The sequence below is a fragment of the Phoxinus phoxinus genome, assembly GCF_949152265.1.
Source record: "Phoxinus phoxinus genome assembly, chromosome: 4".
NCBI classification, from domain to species: Eukaryota; Metazoa; Chordata; class Actinopteri; order Cypriniformes; family Leuciscidae; genus Phoxinus; species Phoxinus phoxinus.
The window spans coordinates 44433045-44457468 of record NC_136879.1 but is presented as its reverse complement, the minus strand read 5'-3'; the positions used below and the strand labels follow the sequence as shown (position 1 = coordinate 44457468).

Below are 24424 nucleotides of genomic sequence, written 5' to 3'. Positions count from 1 at the left end.
ATATTTATTTTGTTTAGTTTAACTTGGAAGTACTAAAATTACTAAGATTAAAATGAAAAATTAGACTGTAGTTATTTTTTTTCTAAATTAAAGAAATTAGACAAAACTCATCTAAAAAAAAAGGACATAAAAATAATATTTGGTTGTAAACAAATAAATAGAAAAATTTACAAATTGACAAACACAAAATGACAAAAATGTTTAATATATATAAACAACATGGGTTTAGTGTGTGTGTGCGCGCATGTGTGAGTCTGAGTGTGCGCATGTGTGTGTGTGTGTGCGTGTGATTGTGTGTGTGTGTGTATGTGTGTGTGTGTGTGTGTGTGTGTGTGCGTGTGTGTGTGTGTGTGCGGTCAGCGAGCAGCAGGAGTTGTCCACACAGATCCAGTCCTGCGCTCCGGATCGACTCCGGCAGAGGATGGAGCGAGAGATGGAGACGCTCGTGAAGAGAATAGAGAATAAAGGAGAACAGATCGCTGAAGTCCGGCGCCATCAAGCTCAGGTAAACTATTACTAATCTTATTACTAGCGCTGTGTGGAGCCAGAGCAGTCTCAGAAATAATACATTTACTAATCACAATTCATAAATCACTCTACTATCTATCGATCTATCTATCTATCGATCTATCTATCTATCTATCTATCTATCTATCTATCTATCTATCTATCTATCTATCTATCTATCTATCATAAATGCACAGCACAATTCACATTTACAAAATCTCATCTCCCTGTGGTTCTTGAGTGGTTCAGTAAGGAGTGTTTTGATTGGTGGATTAAAAGCTCACCACTCACCGTGATTGGCTAAACAGAACATCCTCCAATAAAAATATATTTATGAATGTTAACCTGTCAGGAATGTCTCAAAAGCAGTCCACACACGTGTGATGATTTACAAATGCAGATTCAACGATCCATAAATACATGTAACATCATTCATGTTTGATGGAAATTAATTCGAGAACTTGATATATGCATATTAGTGTAAACATTTTAAATGTATTTAGATGAGATGCATTTGGGGAAATATTTATGCTTTTACTTGTGTATTTATGAATTGTGAATGTATTATTTTTGAGGCTGATCTGCTCCATAGGGTCGGGTATCATTTGCATTTTAACGATTCTTATCGATTCCTAATTTCGACTCCAATAAGGTAAAGATATCATTAATATTTAGTGTTATTGCAAAACATGTAACTGAATATCATGAACAGAAATCAACAGGATAAAGAAAAGAATTAGAATAAATGTTCTATTTTTCCCAACCCTAGTTATAACTAAAGTCTGAAATATAATTTCAAGAGGTCTTGGAAAACTGTGAATCACGATAAGACCGAATGTGATTATTAGTTATTATTATTCTCGTGATTTCAATGTTTATTTGATGTCGTTTCTATTGTTTAATGCTGGAAGACATTTCAAAATAAGAGTCCCACTGTATTTCTGAAAGATATTACCACATTTAAGTGTTAAGTTTGATGTTGAGATGATGGTGTGTGTGTGTGTGTGTGTGTGTGTCAGATGGAGAGGTTGAGGAGGCGCAGTGGTAAACAGAGTCCCGGTGGAGGATCGGTGTCGGTGCGAGTCAGACCCGGCGAGCGGATCAGAGAGAGTCTGAGTCTGCTGAAGGACATGCGCTCGCTACAGACCTCGCTGCGCTAACTCCTGACGCCAGCGGCTTTAGCGGAACACTCGGGTCCATGGCCCTAAAACATGCCCGGGTCAAAGGTCACTAACTCCTGACGCCAGCGGGTTTAGCGGAACACTCGGGTCCATGACCCTAAAACATGCCCGGGTCAAAGGTCGCTAACTCCTGACGCCAGCGGGTTTAGCGGAACACTCGGGTCCATGACCCTAAAACATGCCCGGGTCAAAGGTCACTAACTCCTGACGCCAGCGGGTTTAGCGGAACACTCGGGTCCATGACCCTAAAACATGCAGCATATTAATTTATACATATTTTAACCGTATAAATACTGGGGTCTATATTCTCTGAAGGCGAAGCACTGCTACTTGGGCGGAGTGATAACCGCAGCACCTGAGACGCGCCGTGGTGAGGAGCAGAGAGTTCGTTCAGAGCACGTCTCATGTGCTGCGGTTATCACTCCGCCCAAGTAGCAGTGCTTCGCCTTCAGAGAATATAGACCCCAGTATTTATACGGTTAAAATATGTCTGTGTCTCATGTGACTTTGTTTTTTGTACACTCTGTGACTATACAAATCAGAACATGTAAATAGGAAAATGTTTGCGTTATTTTGTCACTTATTTGGATTAGTATGCTAGCTGCAACCATTTACATCCAGTCTTTGTGCTAAGCTAGGCTAGCGGTGGGTGCGTCAAACAGACTTATAGCACGCACGGAGATGAAAAAGGTAAGTATGGACTTATCTAACTCTGGGGGATAATTTGAATAGGCTAAAGTCCCAACAAGTCGGAGTGTTCCTTTAATATATAATGTAAACAACAGGGGACCCAAAATGGACCCCTGTGGCACACCAGATTCAATGGTGAGCTTATCAGAAAGAGACCCCTTAATTTGCACTCTTTGACACATAATCTTTAAATAGTTCCTGATCCAACCTAATGCGGTTTCAGAAAGACCGATACAATGTAGACGCGACAAAAGAATGCCATGATTGACCGTATCGAAAGCTTTAGTCAAATCAATAAACATTGCAGCACATGATCTTCCAGTATCTAGGGCGCAACTTTCATAGTAGCAGTTACTGTACTATGATTTTTTCTGAAACCGGACTGAAACCTAGATAAAATACTATTGTTAATTAAAAATTCCTTTAGCTGTTCGGTGACAATAGATTCTAAAATTTTAGCCACAGCTGATAGCTTCGAAAGTCTATAATTATTTAAAATGGTTGGATCACCGCCTTTCAACAGGGGAACAACCAAAGCAGATTTCAAAACATCAGGTACAATATTCTGTTCCAATGATAAATTAAAAATATAAGCTAATGGGCCAGCAATGATCTAGGCAGCTAATTAAAAAAAATATGGCTCAATTTCATCAGGCCCTGCAGACTTCTTGACGTCTACATTTTTTAAACCTTTTAAGACCTTTTAAAAATGTAAAGACGGACTATCTTCTCTCAGAAGAGATGGATTTGGTATAACACTAACAGGAATTTCTTTAAAAATAGAACTTGAAGAAATAAAGTGCTTATTAAAAATATTTACCATATCCGTCTTATTATTAATGAGAATATCTTTTACTAAAATTTGGTCAGGAAAATCATTAGATAATGTGGAGGGAGAAAGTGATTTGATGGTTTTCCAAAATTTTATAGGATTATTCAGATTTTGTGAGGTTTCTTTTAAATAGTATTCAGATTTAGATCTGCGTACAAGAGCTGTGCATTTGTTTCTCAATACTCTAAATGCTACCCAGTCTCTTTCTGTATCTGAATTCCTCGCAATGGCCCAAGCCAAATTTCTTTCATGAAGGAGTTCAGATAATTCATTTGAAAACCATGGATTATCGCGGCCTTTTACTCTAAAAATCCTAACAGGTGCATGTCTATTCACAATCTTCAAGAATAAAGTGTGAAAATACTGCCATGCAATGGACACATCAGGTAATAAAAACAGTCTGTCCCAGTCAGATGTAAACAACTCGTGTAGAAACCCCTGAATATCAAACAATTTAAAGTTCCTTTTTGTAATAATTCTAGGTTTTACTTTGGGAATTTTACAATTTCTTATAACCGCTATAGTGCAATGATCACTGACATCATCAGGAAAAAGCCCTGTATAGGTGTATTTATGGGGTTTATTTGTTAGTATAAGATCTATTAAAGTGGACTTGCTTGGGTTCTTATGATTTGGCCGTGTTGGTGATTCAATGAGTTGAGTGAAATTCACAGAATCACAATATGCTTTGAGCTGATCTGAATTTGAGGTTAGCCAATTCCAATTCAAATCACCCAATAATACAAGATCTTTAGAAAGTAGGTCAGTTAGGACAGCTGACAGTGAGGTGAGAGCATCACTGACAGCTGCTGGTGGTCTACAACAACCTACTATACATAGATGACAATCCTTTCCATATTCCAGGTCGATGGCCAATAAGTCAAACTTTTTAGGGAAAGAGACGGATTTAAGAACAGTTGCATGATAGTTTGATTTAATGTACATTGCAACTCCACCCCCTTTACTTTTGCGATCAGCTCGAAACACTTTATACCCTTCTAATGTAATATCATGGCTTGAGATTGATTTTTTAAGCCACGTCTCAGAAATAACCAAAACATCTGCTTTAGTCATCTTGGCCCATATTTGAAAAATGGTAAATGGACTGCATTTATATAGCGCTTTCACAGACTCAATGGCCACCAAAGCGCTTTACATTTTGCCTCACATTCATCCATTCATACACCGACAGGCTACGAACATTTAGATGTACCATGCCAAGGCCTGATCTATTTGAAAAATCTAGAGGAGTTGAAACAACTCCCGCTGGACCAGGATTTGGATTTATACCGGCCAACAAAAGCAGCAACATTATCAAATATCGCTGCCTTACATTTGATGTAGTACTACATTGATCATTTCGAGAGTCCGATACAGAGATCTTAGGGATGAGAGTAAAGATGAGTGAGTTCTTTGTCCTTGTGTCCATTAACGCGAAATTACTAACAGCCCGGAATATAAAAATAATGTCCGTACATTTGGATGGAAGAAGCATATGGAGACGCGACAAATAAATCGCTTTTTCTTCCGTTTTTGTTGCTGTGTCCCATAGTCCAAGCATGAAGTTTACCGTGCAAAAAAGCAACACCTTCATATTACCAGCGTTTGAAGTCAAAATCGTTCAGACTAAATCCGAGACAAATTAAGCTCGCTCGGACAGCTCCACGACCCCGACAAAAGGGCAAAGAGCAGAGCGATATTGTGGAGGATATGAGTCTTATTTACGGGCAAACAGCAGCTGGAGAGTTTAAATTAGGCAAGAAACATCACCGACCTTGACTGCTATAATCCCCACCGCCAAAATGATCTATGAATCCGTGGGTTCTTCAAGTAGTTGCCGTGCCTTTCCGTGCTGTCGTTTAACGCCGATGCTTTCCAAAGCAACAACGTGGTGATGAGATGTCAAGCCGGAAATATGCAACAGGTAAGCACGCTTAACCCAGTGCAAAAACCGGACAGCCAACTGTCCGATTTACCGTCGTTTAACGCAAACGCTTCCCAAAGCAAAAGCGAGGTGGATGACGACCCGGGGTAGAGTAACGTTAACAGGTAAGCACGCTTCACCCAACACAAAGCAGATTGTAGGTAGCTCAAAGTCCGTTACAACAAATCTGACTTAATCCAGACTCAATTCGAGAAAGAGACCAAATATTAAACGCCTTCTTGGAATAAAACTCTCAACATCTAAACAAATCAAAAGAAGACTGTAGATCAGCAGATCAGACAAGACAAACACAGTGCTGCCATCTTGGATATGTCCGCTCAGCACTAAATTACTCTAGAAAACACTCAAACTGGAGACTTATTAATAATATTTCGGTAACACTTTACAATAAGGTCTCATTTGTTGACATTAATGCTTTAGTTTACAACATCTGTTAATTACTGAAGAGGATTATTAGGGCCAAGAAATAATAGAACAACTAACTCGAGATTAAAGTCATTTTAATGCAAGATTGAACTTGTTACATTTCGAAAAAAAAGTTTAAATAAAACATTGAGAGTAAACTCATACTTTCAGAATAAATTTGTTGTTTCGAGAATAAAGTAAAAATAAAATGTTGAAAATGAACTTATTAAATTTTCCAAAAAATTTTTGTTGTGTTTCGAAAAAATCTTGTTAAATTTTGAGAGAAAAAGTCAAAATAAAATTGAGAATAAATTTGTTGCGTTTCGATAAAAAACGAAATGTTCATTACGGTTTGAAATCGCTGTTGTTTACACTGTACATTAATGTAATGTACACTGACTTAATCCAATGACCTATCTCAGCCTAATGTATTATCTGATAACATCCCCTAAAACTACTCATTTACAGAGCAATCATCAACTAGCATGCTTTAATACACAAGTTAATTTGATTCAGATGTACTGATAATATACAATCTTGTTCTTTAAACGTCTTAGCTTTTAAAAGTGCATCACCAACGGTCTGTTCTGCTGTAACTCTACTGCACTGCTGCTGCTTCCGGGAACTATTGAGAGGCTCCACGAGCTCCACATTGCTGTGATAAACTGATACATTGGAGTGGACCGACTCTCACTCACTCACTCAAGGTGTTTCACTGCCGCCTCATCAGGTCTGTCAGAGGATCGCTGAAATCTAAATGAAGTCTTAATTTATAACAGTGAAGTCCCTGTATCTTCAGTCTCTGTTGATTCTGTTGACTGAGTCTCTGTAGTGGATCCTTATTCTCCATCAGATGATCATCAGAAGATCAGACCGTCCTCTGATTGCCAATCCTAAAATAAAACACAGTCACATATGCAGTATGAGATATTACATCTGTCACATCTGTTCATAAGAAAACTAACTAGATCATCTATATTAATTAATTCTCAAACATGATAATATATCTTCTATCTGATGCTCAGTCACTTTAAAGAATCAAAAGCACATGAAAGGTCACTTTTACACACCGGACGGCTGATACAGAACCAGCAGAACTGATCATTACTCACTACACATTTAATATCAGTTAATAACAAACACCCCAAATCTCAGATCATCACACACATCAGCCGGACACACAGAAAAAGCGGCACAGAAAACAAAGTGTTATAAAATGAATTAAAAAATAATTAAATAGTTAAAAAATAAATAAAACTTGAGGTCGAAAGTAGGGATGTTAACCGATGACCGTTTGACCGATGGTTGACCGTATCAACGTTAACCGATCAAAGTTGTTGGTAGTCGGTAAAAAAAAAAAAAAAGTGATCTCTAAATTAGTCTATTATAGACAGTGGACTAAACGCTACTACAGTTAGCCGTCATATTCCAAGATCTTTTTGTGTGAAGTGAACAAATCCCTCACTCAATCTTTCATAATTCGCCCGTTTGTACTTAATAAACCAATAAAAACATTCAACGCGAGGTCACAGCGTTTGGGTTCGTGCGCTCACAAGGTTTGCAGAAAGTAAAGGCTACAGGCTAACACACTCGAGGTTAGAGCCAGCCAGGGCAGACGACAGGAGGAAGCGTGCAGAGAAGAGTAGTGTGTGGGACTATTTCACCAAACAGAATGACACAGATGTAACGTAAGTTGCAACTTGTGTGATACAGTGCTTAATATGAAAATACATTACAAATACATTTCAGTGGTAACAGATAAGGTGATGATGATCATCATCTTTCTTTATTATTGTTAGCACTACCTCAAACTAAAGCGGCGTCTCTTCGGTTCGGAGCTGTCATTTTCTGAAATGAGCCGCGGCAATGTTTCAAATGAGCTTCTAACGCTAGACAAGCGCCTTTATTTTCAACGCGATCACCTTGTACCCAAACCATTTCGAAACTAAGGAGGCGTTTGTCATCCGATTACATACAAGCTCCTCGGCGCCGCGTTTGCGGGACTTATTCGCGCTGTTGGGGATTTTAAAAAAGTGACGTGAGTGGAAGGGCGGCGCCGGCGCCGTGTGTGTGTGTGTGTGTGTGTGTGTGTGTGTGTGTGAGCGGAGGCAGAGCGGCGGAGAGAGTTGCAAATTGCAGGCGCGGCTCGAGATGGCTGTTATTTCAAATAGCGTACCATATTTTAAACTAATCGGTTAACCGGTTTCAAACGGCTAATGAGGCTCGGTGGTCGGTCAATAATTTTTTTAGTTTTCGCCATCCCTAGTCGAAAGGTTTTTTTTTTCATTTTCTTTTCCAAAGAGCCAGAGACAGAGGCGGACTGGCCATCGGGAGCACCGGGACATTTCCCGGTGGCCTGACGGTCGTTCTGGCCTGCCGGCTGCCAAAAAAAAAAAAAAAAAAAAAAAAAAAACGATCAGCCCGATCTCATCCCAAGGCGTCATATACTGACGCTTTGACAAATCGTTTACATCCAACGCACATGGCACCCTTTAGCGTCAATTTGAGACGCAGATATTTGTCAAAAGTGTCAGTATATGACGCCCTAGGATGAGAATGCGTTGGATAGGCTGGTGTGCAACTACGAATTAATTGACGGAACTCTCAATCGACGAATCATAATGGCGGAGTGAAAATGACAATCCCACCCAACGTCACGAAGCACTGCCTAATATCTGACAAAATAGTTAAAAAAATGGAGCGTAAACGCAAAGGAGGAGCAGAGAGGGAGCGTTTGAAAAAGAGAAAAGCCCTGGCCACAGACTCGGCAAGCTTCTGCAAAATCTCAGCCATGTTCGCCAGTAAGGGAACAGGTCGGTCAAGATTACATTTACATTATATTTGTAATAATTTGGCAGACAAACGCTTTCATCCAAATAGTGTTAATTTCGTCAGACGAGACGAGACTAAAAATGTTCGTCAACGACCTTTTTTTCCATGACTAAGACGAGACGATGACGAGACTGCACCAATGTCCAAAAACGCTGACTAAGACTAAATTAACATGCATTATTGTTGACGAAAAAAGACGAGAATGTTTTGCATAAAATAAAAACTAAGATAAAATCTCTCTTCATTTTCGTCTCCAATCGTCTCTACTTGCCATCATCAGGAGATAGAATATTCATCTGTTATGAACAGATTAATGTTAAAAACTAGTTGCATAAAAAAAATCTATTACATTTTTTTCAGGTAATTATGACATTTAACCAATATTTGAGATGTGTGAAACACTATTTGACTGAAATGGTTATCAGAAATAATCTCAGAAATAATTTGTTATTTAAAAAAAAGACTAAAATGTTTTAACTAAAACTTAGAAATATTGAGTTTCTTTTGACTAAAATTAGACGACTAATTAAAATTTGACTAAAATAACGAGACTTTTAGTTGACTAAAACTTGACTAAGATACCTTGAGTTTCTTTTGACTAAAACTAGACTAAAATGACGAGACTTTTAGTTGACTAAAACTAAGACTAACTAAGACATTTGGCACAAGACTAAGACTAAATAAAAAATAGGTGACAAAATTAACACTACATACAAATCACTTAGATAATCACAATAGATAAAATTAAACCAACAAACGAGCAACAATATGTAAGTGGTGCTGTGTCAAGTCTCGTTTCGTCTACATGTAGCATATTTTTAATATAATAAATAAAAATGTATAAAAAGTAGACAGAATAGTGTTAGTGGGTCAAATTGTTTAAATAATAAATAAATCAAGTAGGTGGTATGGAAAAGAATACAGTGTTAGTTATTTAGATTTTTCATTTCTAGTCTACAATATGTAGCCTACAATGTTTGTTTGTTTATTTATTTATTTAGCCAATTTAAGGCAATTTTCTATTTGTCATTGGTTTGGTAGTATAAATGGTGTATTCCTAGTGAGTTTGTAAGGGTTATTTTTTTATATATTATTGCATCTGGTAGTCTACCTGTTACATTAATAGGGTTAGCCTACAAGTTTATCAGTCCAGTAGATTACATGAATAGGGTGGTGGTGACTGCAGCAGCAGAGGTGGCCTGGCAGTGGAGTCAAATTCCCGGCCTGAATTATTGTCCCAGTCCGCCACTGGCCAGAGAGAACAATACTATTGTTAGCGTGTCCGGCAGGTCGTGTGTGTGTGTGTGTGTCATCCTCAAGAAGATGATGTTTGGAATATAATATAACAGTGACGGCGAATAAGCATTAGCGTATCTGAGAGAAATGTAGCGGCGTTGATCTGCCAGTCTCTTCACAGGAAGATTACATACGGCGAGACTCTGTTATTTTGGTGGTTTGCTTCACAATGTGAGTTCAGGACACTTACTTTATTGGCCCTTGTTGGCTGACATTTTTTAATTTGGCTTAAACAATATGGAGCTAGGCCGATATGTTTAGTCTTCCGCTTCTTGGTTCTCGCGCCGTGCGTTTGGTTGTCATGACAATGGCGTAGTTTAGAGCGGCACAAGCTCGCGGTCATTTACACTGAACCAAAACAATATCAGAGTCATCTTTGATACTAGAGGCTGAAGAGGGTCAGACCGTCATATTTTAAGTTTGCTTTTATGCAGCATTGTGTCTTTCCACAGAACTTTGAGCAGACACAGAGCCGCTTTAGAGCCGCCTTAACTCGCCGGTGTAAAGATGCCTATAGAGACAGTTAAAGCGGACAAGCTGAAAATAACATTCATATTATTTCCACAATCAGTCTCAACACTATGAGCAGAATTAAACTCATATTAGATACATAGATCTCAGACCAAATATTCACACACACACACACACACACACACACACACACACACACACACACACACACACACGTGAAAACGAGTTTTCGCTGAAAGCAAGTTCACTAAAGGTTGGTATCTCGTGAACACTTTTACACAATCACAAATTAAAAAGTGTTATAAACAATATTTTAAATTCTGAATACAGTTTTGTCAGTGTGTTAATGTCGACCCGAGAAGCGATTGCTCCTTCTTTAGAAAGTTAACTAGTCGCAAGTTTGAGGTAAAATGCATTTGGGTTGTCGATGTCAAAACACTATTGTCACAAAGCAGAAGGAGACGAACAGGTAACGTAAATAGTGTTTATTGAACAGTAAACTTTATGGTAATGGTAGCAGGTGAGTAACCGGAAGTAAACAGTTTCTGATGTGTGTTGATGATGAAAGTGAACCAGTCTCTTATCTGCTGCAGGTTTGGAGTTTGGTGAAGGATCCGGATGGCTGAAGGCGGACAGAGGAAGCCGGGTGGCTGACAGAAGAAGGCGGAAGAAGACCAGGTTGAAGTATGATGAAGGTAAGTAGTCCGTTCGGAATCAGGTAGGTGATTAGCGATCTCAGAGATGGAGTCAGGTTAGTCGATAGTGCAACGACGAGACCAGACAACTGGCAGAGTGAAGGTGTGTGGTTTATGAAGGGATCTGGTGATGCGGGATGATGAAGTGCAGGTGGTGAGGACAGGTGATGGTGATTAGTACTCAGGTGATTGAGAACGAGTGGGCGGAGTGATGATGTCTGGTGTTGATGACGGTGTCTCCGTTACAACTATAAGCTGTGATTCAAATATTAAATAATGTTATGTCATTTTTTACTCCTACACTGAATGTTTGCTTCAATCCACATGAGTGTTGTGTATAGGGTAAGTTTAGTGTAGGTTGTATTTTACAGCTGTGGGATTTGTATAGGGTGTGAATTTTGTATCTTTGTAATTTCACTGTTAATTAATGATGTCAAGTACAACATATGCAGTATTGTATTGCTATTCAACTGCAGTGATGTGCCATAGAGCTGCTGCACATCTAATGCTGGGCTGTCCCATTCATTGAGTAGCCTAGTTCATTTTGAGATGGTTCCTCTTAATGTGTTGACCCTCTAGAGTTTAATTTTATTGTTCATGTTCTTTTCTCAGATTGAGCTCCTGACTCTGACAGCAATGTCTTGTGTGGCTCAGAAATGGGTTCATGCGTGTCTTCTTTAGTCTGTTGGCTATTTAGGTGTTCTCCTGGCACACGTCACGCACACACTTTGCACTGACTGCAGAGTCTTGTGTAGACGGTTTACATATGTGTGTCCATATGTACATTTGATGTACTGGTATTATTGTTGAATACATATTTCTAAAATTGAGTTATTATTACACAATACTTTTTGAATCTTGTCCCTGACAAATAACCAAAATTACAATAAAAAGACTAAAACTAACACTAAAACTAATAAAAACTAAACTAAAACTAAGCATTTTCAAAAACTAAAAGCTAAACTAAACTAGCAAACCCACTTTAAAAACTAATTAAAACTAAACTGAATTTGAAAACAAAAGGTCAAAACGAAATAAAAACTAATGAAAAATGCAAAACTATAATAACTTGACACACACACACACACACACACACACACACACACAGTTACTGAACCTGAACCTTTACTTTTATTTCTAGCGAGTAAAACAGCCGTTTGAACTTTAAATGAAAGTATGATGATGAAAATGGTTAAAAACTATTATTACTCTAGTGTCTCCAGTTTATAATGTGGATCATCCCTCAGATCCTTCAGCAGCTTCACTCCTGAGTCTCCTAGTTTATTCCCAGACAGATCCAGTTCTCTCAGGTGTGAGGGGTTTGATCTCAGAGCTGAAGCCAGAGCAGCACAACCTTCATCTGTCACACCACAATCCCTCAACCTGTAGAGAACAATGACACACATTAAGACTATATCCACAGATAAACATTACACTTACAAAATAACATAATGCTGTCAATATGAAATATATACAAATACTCATTAGTTCATGTTGTTAAATTTCATCAGTTAGGATTAAATATACAATTTGTACAGTATAAAAATAATTATTTCTATGGAAACCTAACGTGTGTGTCTCTTCTGCTCTAAATATATCAATATAAGAAACTTTTCTGCCCAGACTTGAAACCTTGATCCCATCATTCTCTGAACTGAGTGACACTGAGTGAATGTCCTTCTTACTCGGAGAAGATGATAGTACAGCTGCACTAGCGGCTAAATATGTGTTAGCTATTCACACTAATGAACCATATTGTAAAGTGTTACCTATTTGTATTTTAAGTCATTTTAAAGGCTGTTGTTCACTTGGATCTACTTTTATTACCACAATTATTTAACCGATTACTCGATTAATCGATGGAATAATCAGCAGAATACTCGATTACTAAAATAATCGATGCTGCAGCCCTACATAAGAGCTAATTACACAATAACACTTTGTTAATTACAGTGACAATGAATGAAGAACTCACTATTTGTATATAGTCTCTTAATATATTAACTACAGCTTATATACTATTCATTAACTAATGATGTAAATGTTAATGTCGAGCAGGAATCTGTCTCTGAACCGCCGGATGGGGTTTACGCCAAAGATATATTGTGTACACTATCTACATATTAATCCTTATTCACTCCGAGTCTTTATGGTGGAGATGATCTTACGACAGTTCCTCCAGTTTACAGTGAGGATTCGCCAGTACAGCAGAGATCAGCTTCACTCCTGAGTCTCCTAGATTATTCTCAGACAGATCCAGTTTTCTCAGGTGTGAGGGGTTTGATCTCAGAGCTGAAGCCAGAGCAGCCCAACCTTCATCTGTCACACCACAACCACACAACCTGTAGAGAACAATGACACACATTAAGCCCATATCCACAGATAAACATTACACTTACAAAATAACATAATGCTGTCAATATGAAATATATACAAATACTCATTAGTTCATGTTGTTAAATTACACCAGTTAGGAATAAATATACAGTTTGAAAAATTACAGTTTTGTACAGTATAAAAATCATTATTTCTATGGAAAGTCCCCATAGAACATGGAAACCTAACGTGTGTGTGTGTGTGTGTGTGTGTGTGTGAACATTTTAAGGAACTTGTGTGTGTGTTAGGACTGGGAGAAAAATGTAATTCACCAAACTATCGCAATATTTTGGATAGATTTGGTTTTATTCCAGAATCGATATTGATTCAAATTAAATTGCTTTAGTTTTGTCCTTGCTTATAGACGAGGTTGACAGAAGTTAGCCACTATTAGTGTGTTAGCCACTCTTGTTCCACAGAGGATGAAATGCGTCGTTATCTATGAGTGTCGTAATATCCATTTCAAGTGGACGTGTGGAAGCAGCGTGAGACTGAACGCACTGAAAAGCCCTCGCGCTGCTCATGTGCTGAGAGAGAGATTATTAAATCTATTCTCCCTGTACTTCTCCACTTCAACGATTAATATGACATCATCCATTTTCACTTATCAACTCCTGCTTGCCTCTCTCTCTCGCTGTTTCCCTGTTTGTTTGTGTGTTCTCGCGGTATTTTAATTTGAAAATTGACACGGATCACTCGCGGCCAGAGGTGTCAAGTAACGAAGTACAAATACTTCGTTACATTACTTAAGTAGAAATTTTGGGTATCTATACTTTACTGGAGTAATTATTTTTCAGCCGACTTTTTACTTCTACTCCTTACATTTTCACGCAATTATCTGTACTTTCTACTCCTTACATTTTAAAAATAGCCTCGTTACTCCTATTTCATTTCTGCTTGTTTTCATTCGGCTTGTTTTCATTCCCGCTTGTCGTCGTTCAAAAAATGGCCAATTATACAATAGATCTGAGTCCCGCCTCCTGAACACACATCGCTAAACTGATTGGCTTTGTGTTTTCTTTCTATCTTGTGAGAGGCTGTCCGCGCGGCGCACTGTAGTTACATTTGGTTGTGCGAAGCGGCAAAACTCCTCCGAAGGAAACCTACTGTAGATGCGGTAAGAAATGAATCAACAGTTTTGTGCTCAAGAATACGGGGCAAATCGCATCAAATATTGATTTGGGGACAGCCGTTTTTACAATATTGCCTACTGTATGACAATCGCGGGATAAGTGGCAAACATAATCGTTGGTGTGTGTGTGCGTGCGCGCATGTGTGTGCATGTGTGTGTGTCTGTGTGTGTGGACAGAGAGAGACCAGAGGAGTGTGTGTGTGTGTGTGTGTGTGTGTGTATGTGTGTGTGTGTGTGTATGTGTGTGTGTGTGTGTGTGTGTGTGTGTGTGTGTGTGTGTGGACAGAGAGAGAGCAGAGGAATGTGTGTGTGTGTGTGTGTGTGTGGACAGAGAGAGAGCAGAGGGGTGTGTGTCTGTGGGGACAGAGAGAGAGCAGAGGGGTGTGTGTGTGTGTGTGGACAGAGAGAGAGCAGAGGGGTGTGTGTCTGTGGGGACAGAGAGAGAGCAGAGGGGTGTGTGTGTGTGTATGGACAGAGAGAGAGCAGAGGGGTGTGTGTCTGTGGGGACAGAGAGAGAGCAGAGGGGTGTGTGTGTGTGTGTGGACAGAGAGAGAGCAGAGGGGTGTGTGTGTGTGTGTGTGTGTGTGTGTGTGTGTGTGTGGACAGAGAGAGAGCAGAGGTGTGTGTGTGTGTGTGTGTGTGTGTGGACAGAGAGAGAGCAGAGGGGTGTGTGTGTGTGTGTGTGTGTGTGTGTGTGGACAGAGAGAGAGCAGAGGGGTGTGTGTGTGTGTGTGTGTGTGTGTGTGTGTGTGTGTGTGTGTGTGTGGACAGAGAGAGAGCAGAGGGGTGTGTGTATGTGTGTGTGTGTGTGTGTGGACAGAGAGAGAGCAGAGGGGTGTGTGTGTGTGTGTGTGTGGACAGAGAGAGAGCAGAGGAGTGTCTGGTTCGATGATGAATGTGCAGGTCTCAGAAAACAACTGAGGAGACTCTCTAACAAGAAGCACAAAGATCCGTCCAGCCAGACATCACGGCTTTCTTATTCAGAACGTCTGCAAAATTACACAAGACTTTTATGGAACAAAAGAGAAAAATATTTTAAAACCAAAATTGATGAAATTGATAATTCGGTCGATCAAAACACTTTCTGGAACCTATATAAAAAACTTGAAAAACCCAAATTAGAGATGTCACTCCAGAATGGCACAATTTGGAAATCTTACTTCGAACATCTGTATAAAAAAATGTAATCATCTGACCTTAACCAACCTCAGAATAAAATACAGAAAACGCTTGAAGACCTGGAGAAAACAATTAACAAAATCCATTAGATAAACATATAACACTATTTGAAATATTAGAACATATAAAAAATCTCAAATTAAAAAAAGCATGTGGACAAGATCAAATTAATAATGAAATGCTTAAACTCAGCAGTCCCAGCATGATTAAAACTCGAGCCAAATTATTTAATCTGGTTTTATGGTCCGGAAACGTCCCTGAGATCTGGTCTGAAGGACTCGTCACCCCTATATTCAAGAAAGGTGACCGCTTCGACCCCAGTAGTTATCGCGGCATCAGTGTGGGCAGTGCTTTAGGAAAACTGTTCTGCAGTATCTTAAACACACACATCGTCACACACACCTCATCACACAACATCTTAAATAAAGCACAAACTGGCTTTTTACCAAAACAGCGCCAGCACATCTATTCTCTCCACACTCTAATCCACAAAAACATCAAGGACAAACTGAGGAAGATTTTTGCATGTTTTGTAGACTTTAAAAAAGCATTCGATTCAATTTGGCATGATGGTCTACTGTACAAACTCCTAAACATCGGCATCGGCGGAAAAACGTTTGATATAATAAAATCTCTACACACCAACAGCAAAAGTGCGGTGAATTATTGTTCATCCTTAATATGTTAACTAAGGTAGTTAACTAATGAACCATATTGTAAAGTGTTACCTATTTGTATTTTAAGTCATTTTAAAGGCTGTTGTTCACTTGGATCTATTTTTATTACCACATTTTTTTATCCGATTAATCGATTAATCGATGGAATAATCAGCAGAATACTCGATTACTAAAAGAATCGATGCTGCAGCCCTACATAAGAGCTAATTACACAATAACACTTTGTGTGAAAATCAGTGACCGCAGAACCGCATTCTTCCAGCAGAGACGTGGAGTGTTTGTGTGTGTGTGTGAGAGAGAGAGAGAGCAGAGGAGTGTGTGTGTGTGTGTGTGTGTGTGTGTGTGTGTCTGTGTGTGTGAGAGAGAGAGAGAGAGAGAGAGAGAGAGAGCAGAGGAGTGTGTGTGTGTGTGTGTGGACAGAGAGAGAGCAGAGGAGTGAGTGTGTGTGTGTGTGTGTGTGTGGACAGAGAGAGAGCAGAGGAGTGAGTGTGTGTGTGTGAGAGAGAGCAGAGGTGAGTGTGTGTGAGAGAGAGAGAGAGCAGAGGTGTGTGTGTGTGTGTGAGAGAGAGAGAGAGAGCAGAGGTGTGTGTGTGTGTGTGTGTGAGTGAGAGAGAGCAGAGGAGTGTGTGTGTGTGTGTGTGAGAGAGAGAGAGAGAGAGAGAGCAGAGTGTGTGTGTGTGTGTGTGGACAGAGAGAGAGCAGAGGAGTGTGTGTGTGTGTGTGTGTGTGTGTGTGTGTGGACAGAGAGAGAGCAGAGGAGTGAGTGAGTGTGTGTGTGTGTGTGTGTGGACAGAGAGAGAGCAGAGGAGTGTGTGTGTGTGTGTGTGTGTGTGTGTGTGTGTGTGTGTGTGTGTGTGTGTGTGTGTGTGTGTGTGTGTGAACAGAGAGAGAGCAGAGGAGTGAGAGTGTGTGTGTGTGTGTGTGTTAGGGCTGGGCGATATGTCCTAAAAAAAAAATAGGACATATTTTCACAAAAAATTCGATTTACGATTTAAATCGATTCTCTCGCTGCTGGTAAGTCGCATCAATAAGAGCTGCGTCATAATAACAGAGTTTAGATTGTTTTCAAGTGCAAGGTTGGACTTTATAAACTACACACAAGTTTACTTCATGTGTCTGTTAGTTCCTAGTTTTGTCAGTCGAGTCATATGTGTTATTTGCAATGATGAAATGGAGTGTGTATTATTATTAACCTGCTTGTGAACTGTTTATTTCATTTAAGAAATTCATGCAACGTGATGCACTGTCCGTTAAATATCACACAATAAACCAAAGTATATCAGTAGGAGTTTCCTTAAGTCTTTCTGATAGTTTTCTTCAGGCCGGTTTATCCCATACGGAAATGTAATATATGTACATAGCCTAGGTATATGAAATATATCCACATATATAAAATATATATACCCATATATATGCCCATATATAAAACCTATTAGAAAATGGAACAATTGACATATAAATCCAGCCCATATATTTGATGTATGTATAATAGTGTTTTTTTACATACATGTCACATATATAATTATCAGTTTTCAAATAGAATTTGTGTAGTATTTGTTTTGTTTTTATGAGCTGGTCAAGAAGAGGTAAAATAATAATAAATAATACATTTTATTTATAAAAGATTCGAAAATGAGATAGAAATTGAAATGAAATGTGGATATGTAGACTTGATCTGTAGACTTGAAATAAATAGTAAATAGTTTGGCATATATAAATTAAACATATCGGTGACATATATGGTCAAAACATACAGTATTATATAAATAATAATCATATACATCATATTAATATATGTCAATATACTCATTTAATATGGCAAATATATATATGTTAAAAACCTATATCAACATATATGTAGAGATATGTATATATGTGATAGCAATATATTGTCTTATATTTAACATATATGACGGCGTCACTAGCGATATAGGGATATGTCATATATTACATTTCCGTATGGGAATTACTACAACAGTAGAATACAATTCTGAAATTATGGTTTATAGTTTTGGTGTGCCACCCCAAGATTTTAGGTGGCCCCATCTGGCCACCCCTATGAAACATTTCTGGAGGCGCCACTGCTCTGTCCGCGGTTGAAAAACACTTGATCGATCATTTTTATTACATTTTGGTAAGTTGAACTGTATCTTTCAAATTACCTCTTGATCATTCGTGTTTATTTATATTAACTAAGTTAGTAGTTACAGATGATCGCTTCACGTGCCGCTTGAACTGAGATCTGTCACGCCACATTTACAAGCACCAAAACGGTGTTTATTGTTTGAATTTTGTAATTAAATTGACAGAATCTGAGAGCTGAGAATTTATTTTATATTAATAGTACCGTAACCTTCTCTGTCAGTGTCCTCTTTGCTTCGCGATTTTCTCTGCGTGAGAAAATGGATGTGTGGCGTGAGAGCGAGTGAAAAGTGACAACTGCGGCTGAGCAGTGGAGTCTGAACTACAACTGAGTCTCACAGTGAATGCGTGAGAGTTGGCAGCTCTGCAGATTCAGTTTGTGAATGTTGTTGGCGGGTGTGCTTGTGCAGCCGCGGTCTTGTTCATTTGCCATGTTGTTTGTGTAGCTCTATGGCAAACGCGCTGAGCGCGTCCGGAACTACGGGAGCCCAGAGAGGAGCGTCTGCGGATATTATAGATAAAACCGATTTTCATACAAACATATCGACGTACACTACACATTCGAGTTAATAGATTTATCGCCCAGCCTTAATTATACGCTATACTGAAGAGGGGGATAAAAAAAAAAAAAAAAAATCGATTTTCTGAAAATATGAATCGATTTGACCTACCAACTCGATTTTTAATCTGTGTGTGTGTGTGGACAGAGAGAGAGCAGAGGAGTGAGTGTGTGTGTGTGTGTGTGTGGACAGAGAGAGAGCAGAGGAGTGAGTGTGTGTGTGTGTGTGGGGGGGGACAGAGAGAGAGCAGAGGAGTGAGTGTGTGTGTGTGTGTTTGTGGGGGGGGGGGGGGGCAGAGAGAGAGCAGAGGAGTGAGTGAGTGTGTGTGTGTGTGTGTGTGTGTGTGTGTGTGTGTGTGTGTGTGTGTGTGGGACAGAGAGAGAGCAGAGGAGTGAGTGAGTGTGTGTGTGTGTGTGTGTGTGTGGGGACAGAGAGAGAGCAGAGGAGTGAGTGAGAGAGTGAGTGAGTGAGTGAGTGAGTGAGTGAGTGAGAGAGAGCAGAGGAGTGAGTGAGTGTGTGTGTGTGTGTGTGTGTGGGGACAGAGAGAGAGCAGAGGAGTGAGTGAGAGAGTGAGTGAGTGAGTGAGTGAGTGAGTGAGTGAGAGAGTGAGAGAGTGAGTGAGAGAGTGAGTGAGTGAGTGAGTGAGTGAGTGAGTGAGTGAGTGAGTGAGTGAGTGAGTGAGTGAGTGAGTGAGTGAGTGGTGAGTGAGTGAGTGAGTGAGTGAGTGAGTTTGTGAGTGTGTGTACGTCATGCTTCTCTGTGGGGAAAAAAACCCTCCCAGCGCATATATTTGTAAAATATTTTTTGCACATATCACAGCCTTATTGATCCACTATGAGGAATCGTTGCAGCCCTACTCTTATGTAAAGAGTTAGATAATGCTGTGTTAACAACGTATTACAAACACACACACACACACACACACACACACACACACACACACACACACACACACACACACACACACACACACACACACCTGTGTGCTGTGAGTTTGTGTGGCTTATAACGGTCATCTGCACGCAGTGTGCACCATTTCACAAGATTCGTAACGCAACTCATTTATAAATATACGCCAACACAGGAGAATACATAAATATATTTCTGAAATATATTCTAATTGTTGTCCATCGCGATTTCAAAATAAAAGTTTAACCCTTGCACTGAGTTTGCATGTTTTGACGTACACATGCTATTTTTCAAGGAATTACAGCAGCTGTTGCATCCCTATCGTACAGAAGAGACCAGATATTAAAGATTAAGCTGACATTTGAATTAAATTTAGTTTGGCCAATATTAAACAAGGATTTGATCATGCCTTAGTAGTGTGACCAGGCCGTTGGCGCACTCTGTCGGCATTTGTTTTTACGTAATGTATGTTGTACAGTTATGTTTATATCATTTATTTTACATGGTGTATTTTAACAGCGTTGTTCAATAAAACCCATATGATTAATTTGATACTTTATTTGAACAAATAATTATTGTTTGTTATTATATATTTAGGTAACACTTTACAATAAGGTTCATTAGTTAACATTAGTTAATGTATTAACCAACATGAACTAACAATGAACAATACATTTGTAACTTTATTTATTAATTTTTGTTAATGTTAGTTTCATTGTTTGTTCATGTTAGTTCACAGTACATTAATGTTAACAAATACAACCTTTGATTAATGTATCAGTAAATGTTGAAATACATATTAACTAGGATTAATAAATGCTGTAGAAGTATTGTTCATCCTTAATATGTTAACTAAGGTAGTTAACTAATGAACCATATTGTAAAGTGTTACCTATTTGTATTTTAAGTCATTTTAAAGGCTGTTGTTCTCTTGGATCTACTTTTATTACCACAATTATTTAACCGATTACTCGATTAATCGATGGAATAATCAGCAGAATACTCGATTACTAAAATAATCGATGCTGCAGCCCTACATAAGAGCTAATTACACAATAACACTTTGTTAATTACAGTGACAATGAATGAAGAACTCACTATTTGTATATAGTCTCTTAATATATTAACTACAGCTTATATACTATTCATTAACTAATGATGTAAATGTTAATGTCGAGCAGGAATCTGTCTCTGAACCGCCGGATGGGGTTTACGCCAAAGATATATTGTGTACACTATCTACATATTAATCCTTATTCACTCCGAGTCTTTATGGTGGAGATGATCTTACGACAGTTCCTCCAGTTTACAGTGAGGATTCGCCAGTACAGCAGAGATCAGCTTCACTCCTGAGTCTCCTAGATTATTCTCAGACAGATCCAGTTTTCTCAGGTGTGAGGGGTTTGATCTCAGAGCTGAAGCCAGAGCAGCACAACCTTCATCTGTGACACCACACTTACTCAACCTGTAGAGAACAATGACACACATTAAGCCCATATCCACAGATAAACATTACACTTACAAAATAAATAACATAATGCTGTCAATATTAAATATATACAAATACTCATTAGTTCATGTTGGTAAATTACATCAGTTAGGAATAAATATACAGTTTGTACAGTATAAAAATCATTATTTCGATGGAAAGTCCCCATAGAACATGGAAACCTAACGTGTGTGTGTGTGTGTGTGTGAACATTTTAAGGAACTTGTGTGTGTGTTAGGACTGGGAGAAAAATGTAATTCACCAAACTATCGCAATATTTTGGATAGATTTGGTTTTATTCCAGAATCGATATTGATTCAAATTAAATTGCTTTAGTTTTGTCCTTGCTTAAAGACGAGGTTGACAGAAGTTAGCCACTATTAGTGTGTTAGCCACTCTTGTTCCACAGAGGATGAAACTTGTCGTTATCTATGAGTGTCGTAATATCCATTTCAAGTGGACGTGTGGAAGCGGCGTGAGACTGAACGCACTGAAAAGCCCTCGCGCTGCTCATGTGCTGAGAGAGAGATACGACAGTAGAGCTGCACGATTCATCTTTACAATACTGTGATCTCCATTCACACACACACACACACACACACACACACACACACACACACACACACACACACACACACACACACACACACACACACACGATCTTCTTTACATTCCTCTGTCTATTAAACCTTTGACAAAATCATATCGCAACATTCACAAAAGGTCTTTTAAACCTCATAATAGAATCATTATTTCTGTGATACAATAGTTCAAATGATCATAGAAGCACTGGGATAAAAATGTAAAGTTCAGATATAAACACTGATGTCTACGGTCACAATAAAGTAAATCAGCTTTTGATAGAAACTTGGCACAAATTTAAAAATAAATCGTAATACATTGCAATATCGAATCACAATATTGTAGAAGCGCAATTCTTAAAGATCACAGAGCGAGAGAGAGAAAGTGAGTGTGTGTGTGTGTGAGTGAGAGAGAGTGTGTGTGTGAGAGTGAGTGAGAGAGAGTGTGTGTGTGTGTGTGTGTGAGTGTGTGTGTGAGAGTGAGTGAGTGAGAGAGAGTGTGAGTGAGTGAGTGAGTGAGTGAGTGAGTGAGAGAGAGAGAGAGAGTGAGAGTGAGTGAGTGAGTGAGTGAGTGAGAGAGAGTGAGTGAGAGAGAGTGTGAGAGAGTGAGTGAGTGAGTGAGTGAGAGAGAGTGAGTGAGTGAGTGAGTGAGTGAGAGAGTGAGTGAGTGAGAGAGAGTGAGAGAGTGAGAGAGTGAGAGAGAGTGAGTGAGTGAGTGAGTGAGTGAGAGAGTGAGTGAGTGAGTGAGTGAGTGAGTGAGTGAGTGAGAGTGAGTGAGTGAGTGAGTGAGTGAGTGAGTGAGTGAGTGAGTGAGTGAGTGAGTGAGAGTGAGTGAGTGAGTGAGTGAGTGAGTGAGTGAGTGAGTGAGTGAGTGAGTGAGTGAGAGAGAGTGAGACAGGGCGCTACGCACGTGGCGACCAGCAGCAGAAACAGGACCTAAACTGACTTGTCTGTCGCGTGCTTGTTGTCTAAAGTTTGTTTGTTTGAGTATGTTGCGACTTTGTCGTTAAATAACGTCCAACGAGGACGAGTTTGTCAAATGGATGTGCTGTTTATTGTCCTACTGTGGGCTATATCCCTACTTCTCGCGTGTCTGGATCCATCACCTGTTAAACAGCCGGTGAGGATTCAGTATGGCAAAGAGTTTCTTCTTCAGTGGCATCGGCCTTACAATGTTCGTTATCCTGTGGACAAATGCCCGCCGCATGGAAACGGTGTTCATAATAATACGGGATCATTTACCACTCAAGATCGAAACCCTCGGAAAATGCGGAAGAGAGGGAAGAAAGGAGGGGTACGGGTGAGGCTGAGAAAGCTACGTCCAAACCGGATTCCTCTCCCGTCAATCGTCATGGCCAACGTCCAGTCCCTTAGGAGCAAGATTGATGAACTGCAAGCAACGGTACGTTTCCAACATGCCTATAAAGATGTTTGTATTATGGCTTTCACTGAATCGTGGCTAAAAAGTAGCGACCCTGATAACTCCGTGATTATCGACGGTTTAGGCACTCCTTTTCGTACGGATCGTTGTCCTTTAGTTACGGGTAAAAAACAAGGTGGAGGCGTTTGTTTGTATATAAACCAAGCATGGTGCAGAGAGCGTGTGCACTAAAGACCTTGAACTGCTCTCTGTATCACTCAGACCACAATACATGCCACGCGAATTCCCTCAACTTTTTATTACAGTGGTCTACATACATTCGAGAGCAAATGAAGCAAATGTAGTAGAGACCCTTGGGAGTGTTGTGCATAGACTGCAAGCTATTACTCCAGATGCACCAAACCTGATTCTGGGCGATTTTAATAAGTGTTCCATGAAGCAGTGTTTGTGGAATTTTTATCAATACGTGTCTTGCCCCACACGTCATAATACAACTCTTGACCTCTGTTATGGATCAATTAAAGCTGGGTTCACACCGGACACGGAACCTATTTTTTACATCATGGGTAAGTAAATAACCTCATAAAATTAATACACCATGTTTCTGTAACCAAGAAGTTTGTACACTTCTTTTATTAATCCACTGTCGAGACACACACGCAGCCAGAGAGAGAATATGGTAGACTGTAGTAGTGTAGATATACTGTTGAAATATGCATCCTCTCTTCAAATGTATTAAATCTATTCTCCCTGTACTTCTCCACTTCAACGATTAATATGACATCATCCATTTTCCCTCATCAACTCCTGCTTGCCTCTCTCTCTCGCTGTTTCCCTGTTTGTTTGTGTCTTCTTGACGCGGATCACTCGCGGCTCGCACAAAAAATAGACCAGACCCCGAAACTGGCGCTTCACGGCACGTGAAGACGCCATAGGTTAACATGGCCGCCGAAAGGAAGCGGCCTCCGTTCCGCGCCGCTTCTGCGTCCGGTGTGAACCCAGCGTAAGGATGCATATAAGTCTTTTATTCAGCCTCCAGTGGGGTCGGCGGTAGGGCTGCACGATATGAGGAAAAGCTGCGATGTGCGATAACATTGTTTAATATTGCGATGACGATATGACTTGCGATAAATGTGATTGTTAA

The 24424-nt window shown here is 39.5% G+C and overlaps 2 protein-coding genes across 4 annotated transcripts in view; one reads left to right on the top strand and one right to left on the bottom strand.

Moving 5' to 3' along the window:
- Window positions 1-344: 344 nt before the first annotated feature.
- Window positions 345-1913, top strand: LOC306997736 (centrosomal protein of 57 kDa-like). Its single transcript, XM_079611163.1, has 2 exons — window positions 345-505; window positions 1527-1913. The coding sequence occupies exons 1-2, from the start codon at window positions 422-424 to the stop codon at window positions 1665-1667; spliced, it is 225 nt and encodes a 74-aa protein (XP_079467289.1). The 5' UTR covers window positions 345-421; the 3' UTR covers window positions 1668-1913.
- Window positions 1914-2314: 401 nt separating this feature from the next.
- Window positions 2315-24424, bottom strand: part of LOC306997716 (NLR family CARD domain-containing protein 3-like) — a 73956-nt gene continuing 51846 nt past the window's right edge. Inside the window, exons 9-12 of one of the 3 annotated variants that reach the window (XM_079611118.1) lie at window positions 21121-21294; window positions 13023-13196; window positions 12064-12237; window positions 2315-6453 (exon numbers count right to left, since the gene is read on the bottom strand). In XM_079611118.1, the coding sequence (XP_079467244.1) occupies window positions 6429-6453; window positions 12064-12237; window positions 13023-13196; window positions 21121-21294 (547 nt within the window). In that variant the 3' untranslated portion in view covers window positions 2315-6428. Of the gene's footprint in view, window positions 6454-10361; window positions 11110-12063; window positions 12238-13022; window positions 13197-21120; window positions 21295-24424 lie in introns of those variants that run through there. The other 2 variants (XM_079611120.1, XM_079611119.1) reach the window with 2 other exon arrangements.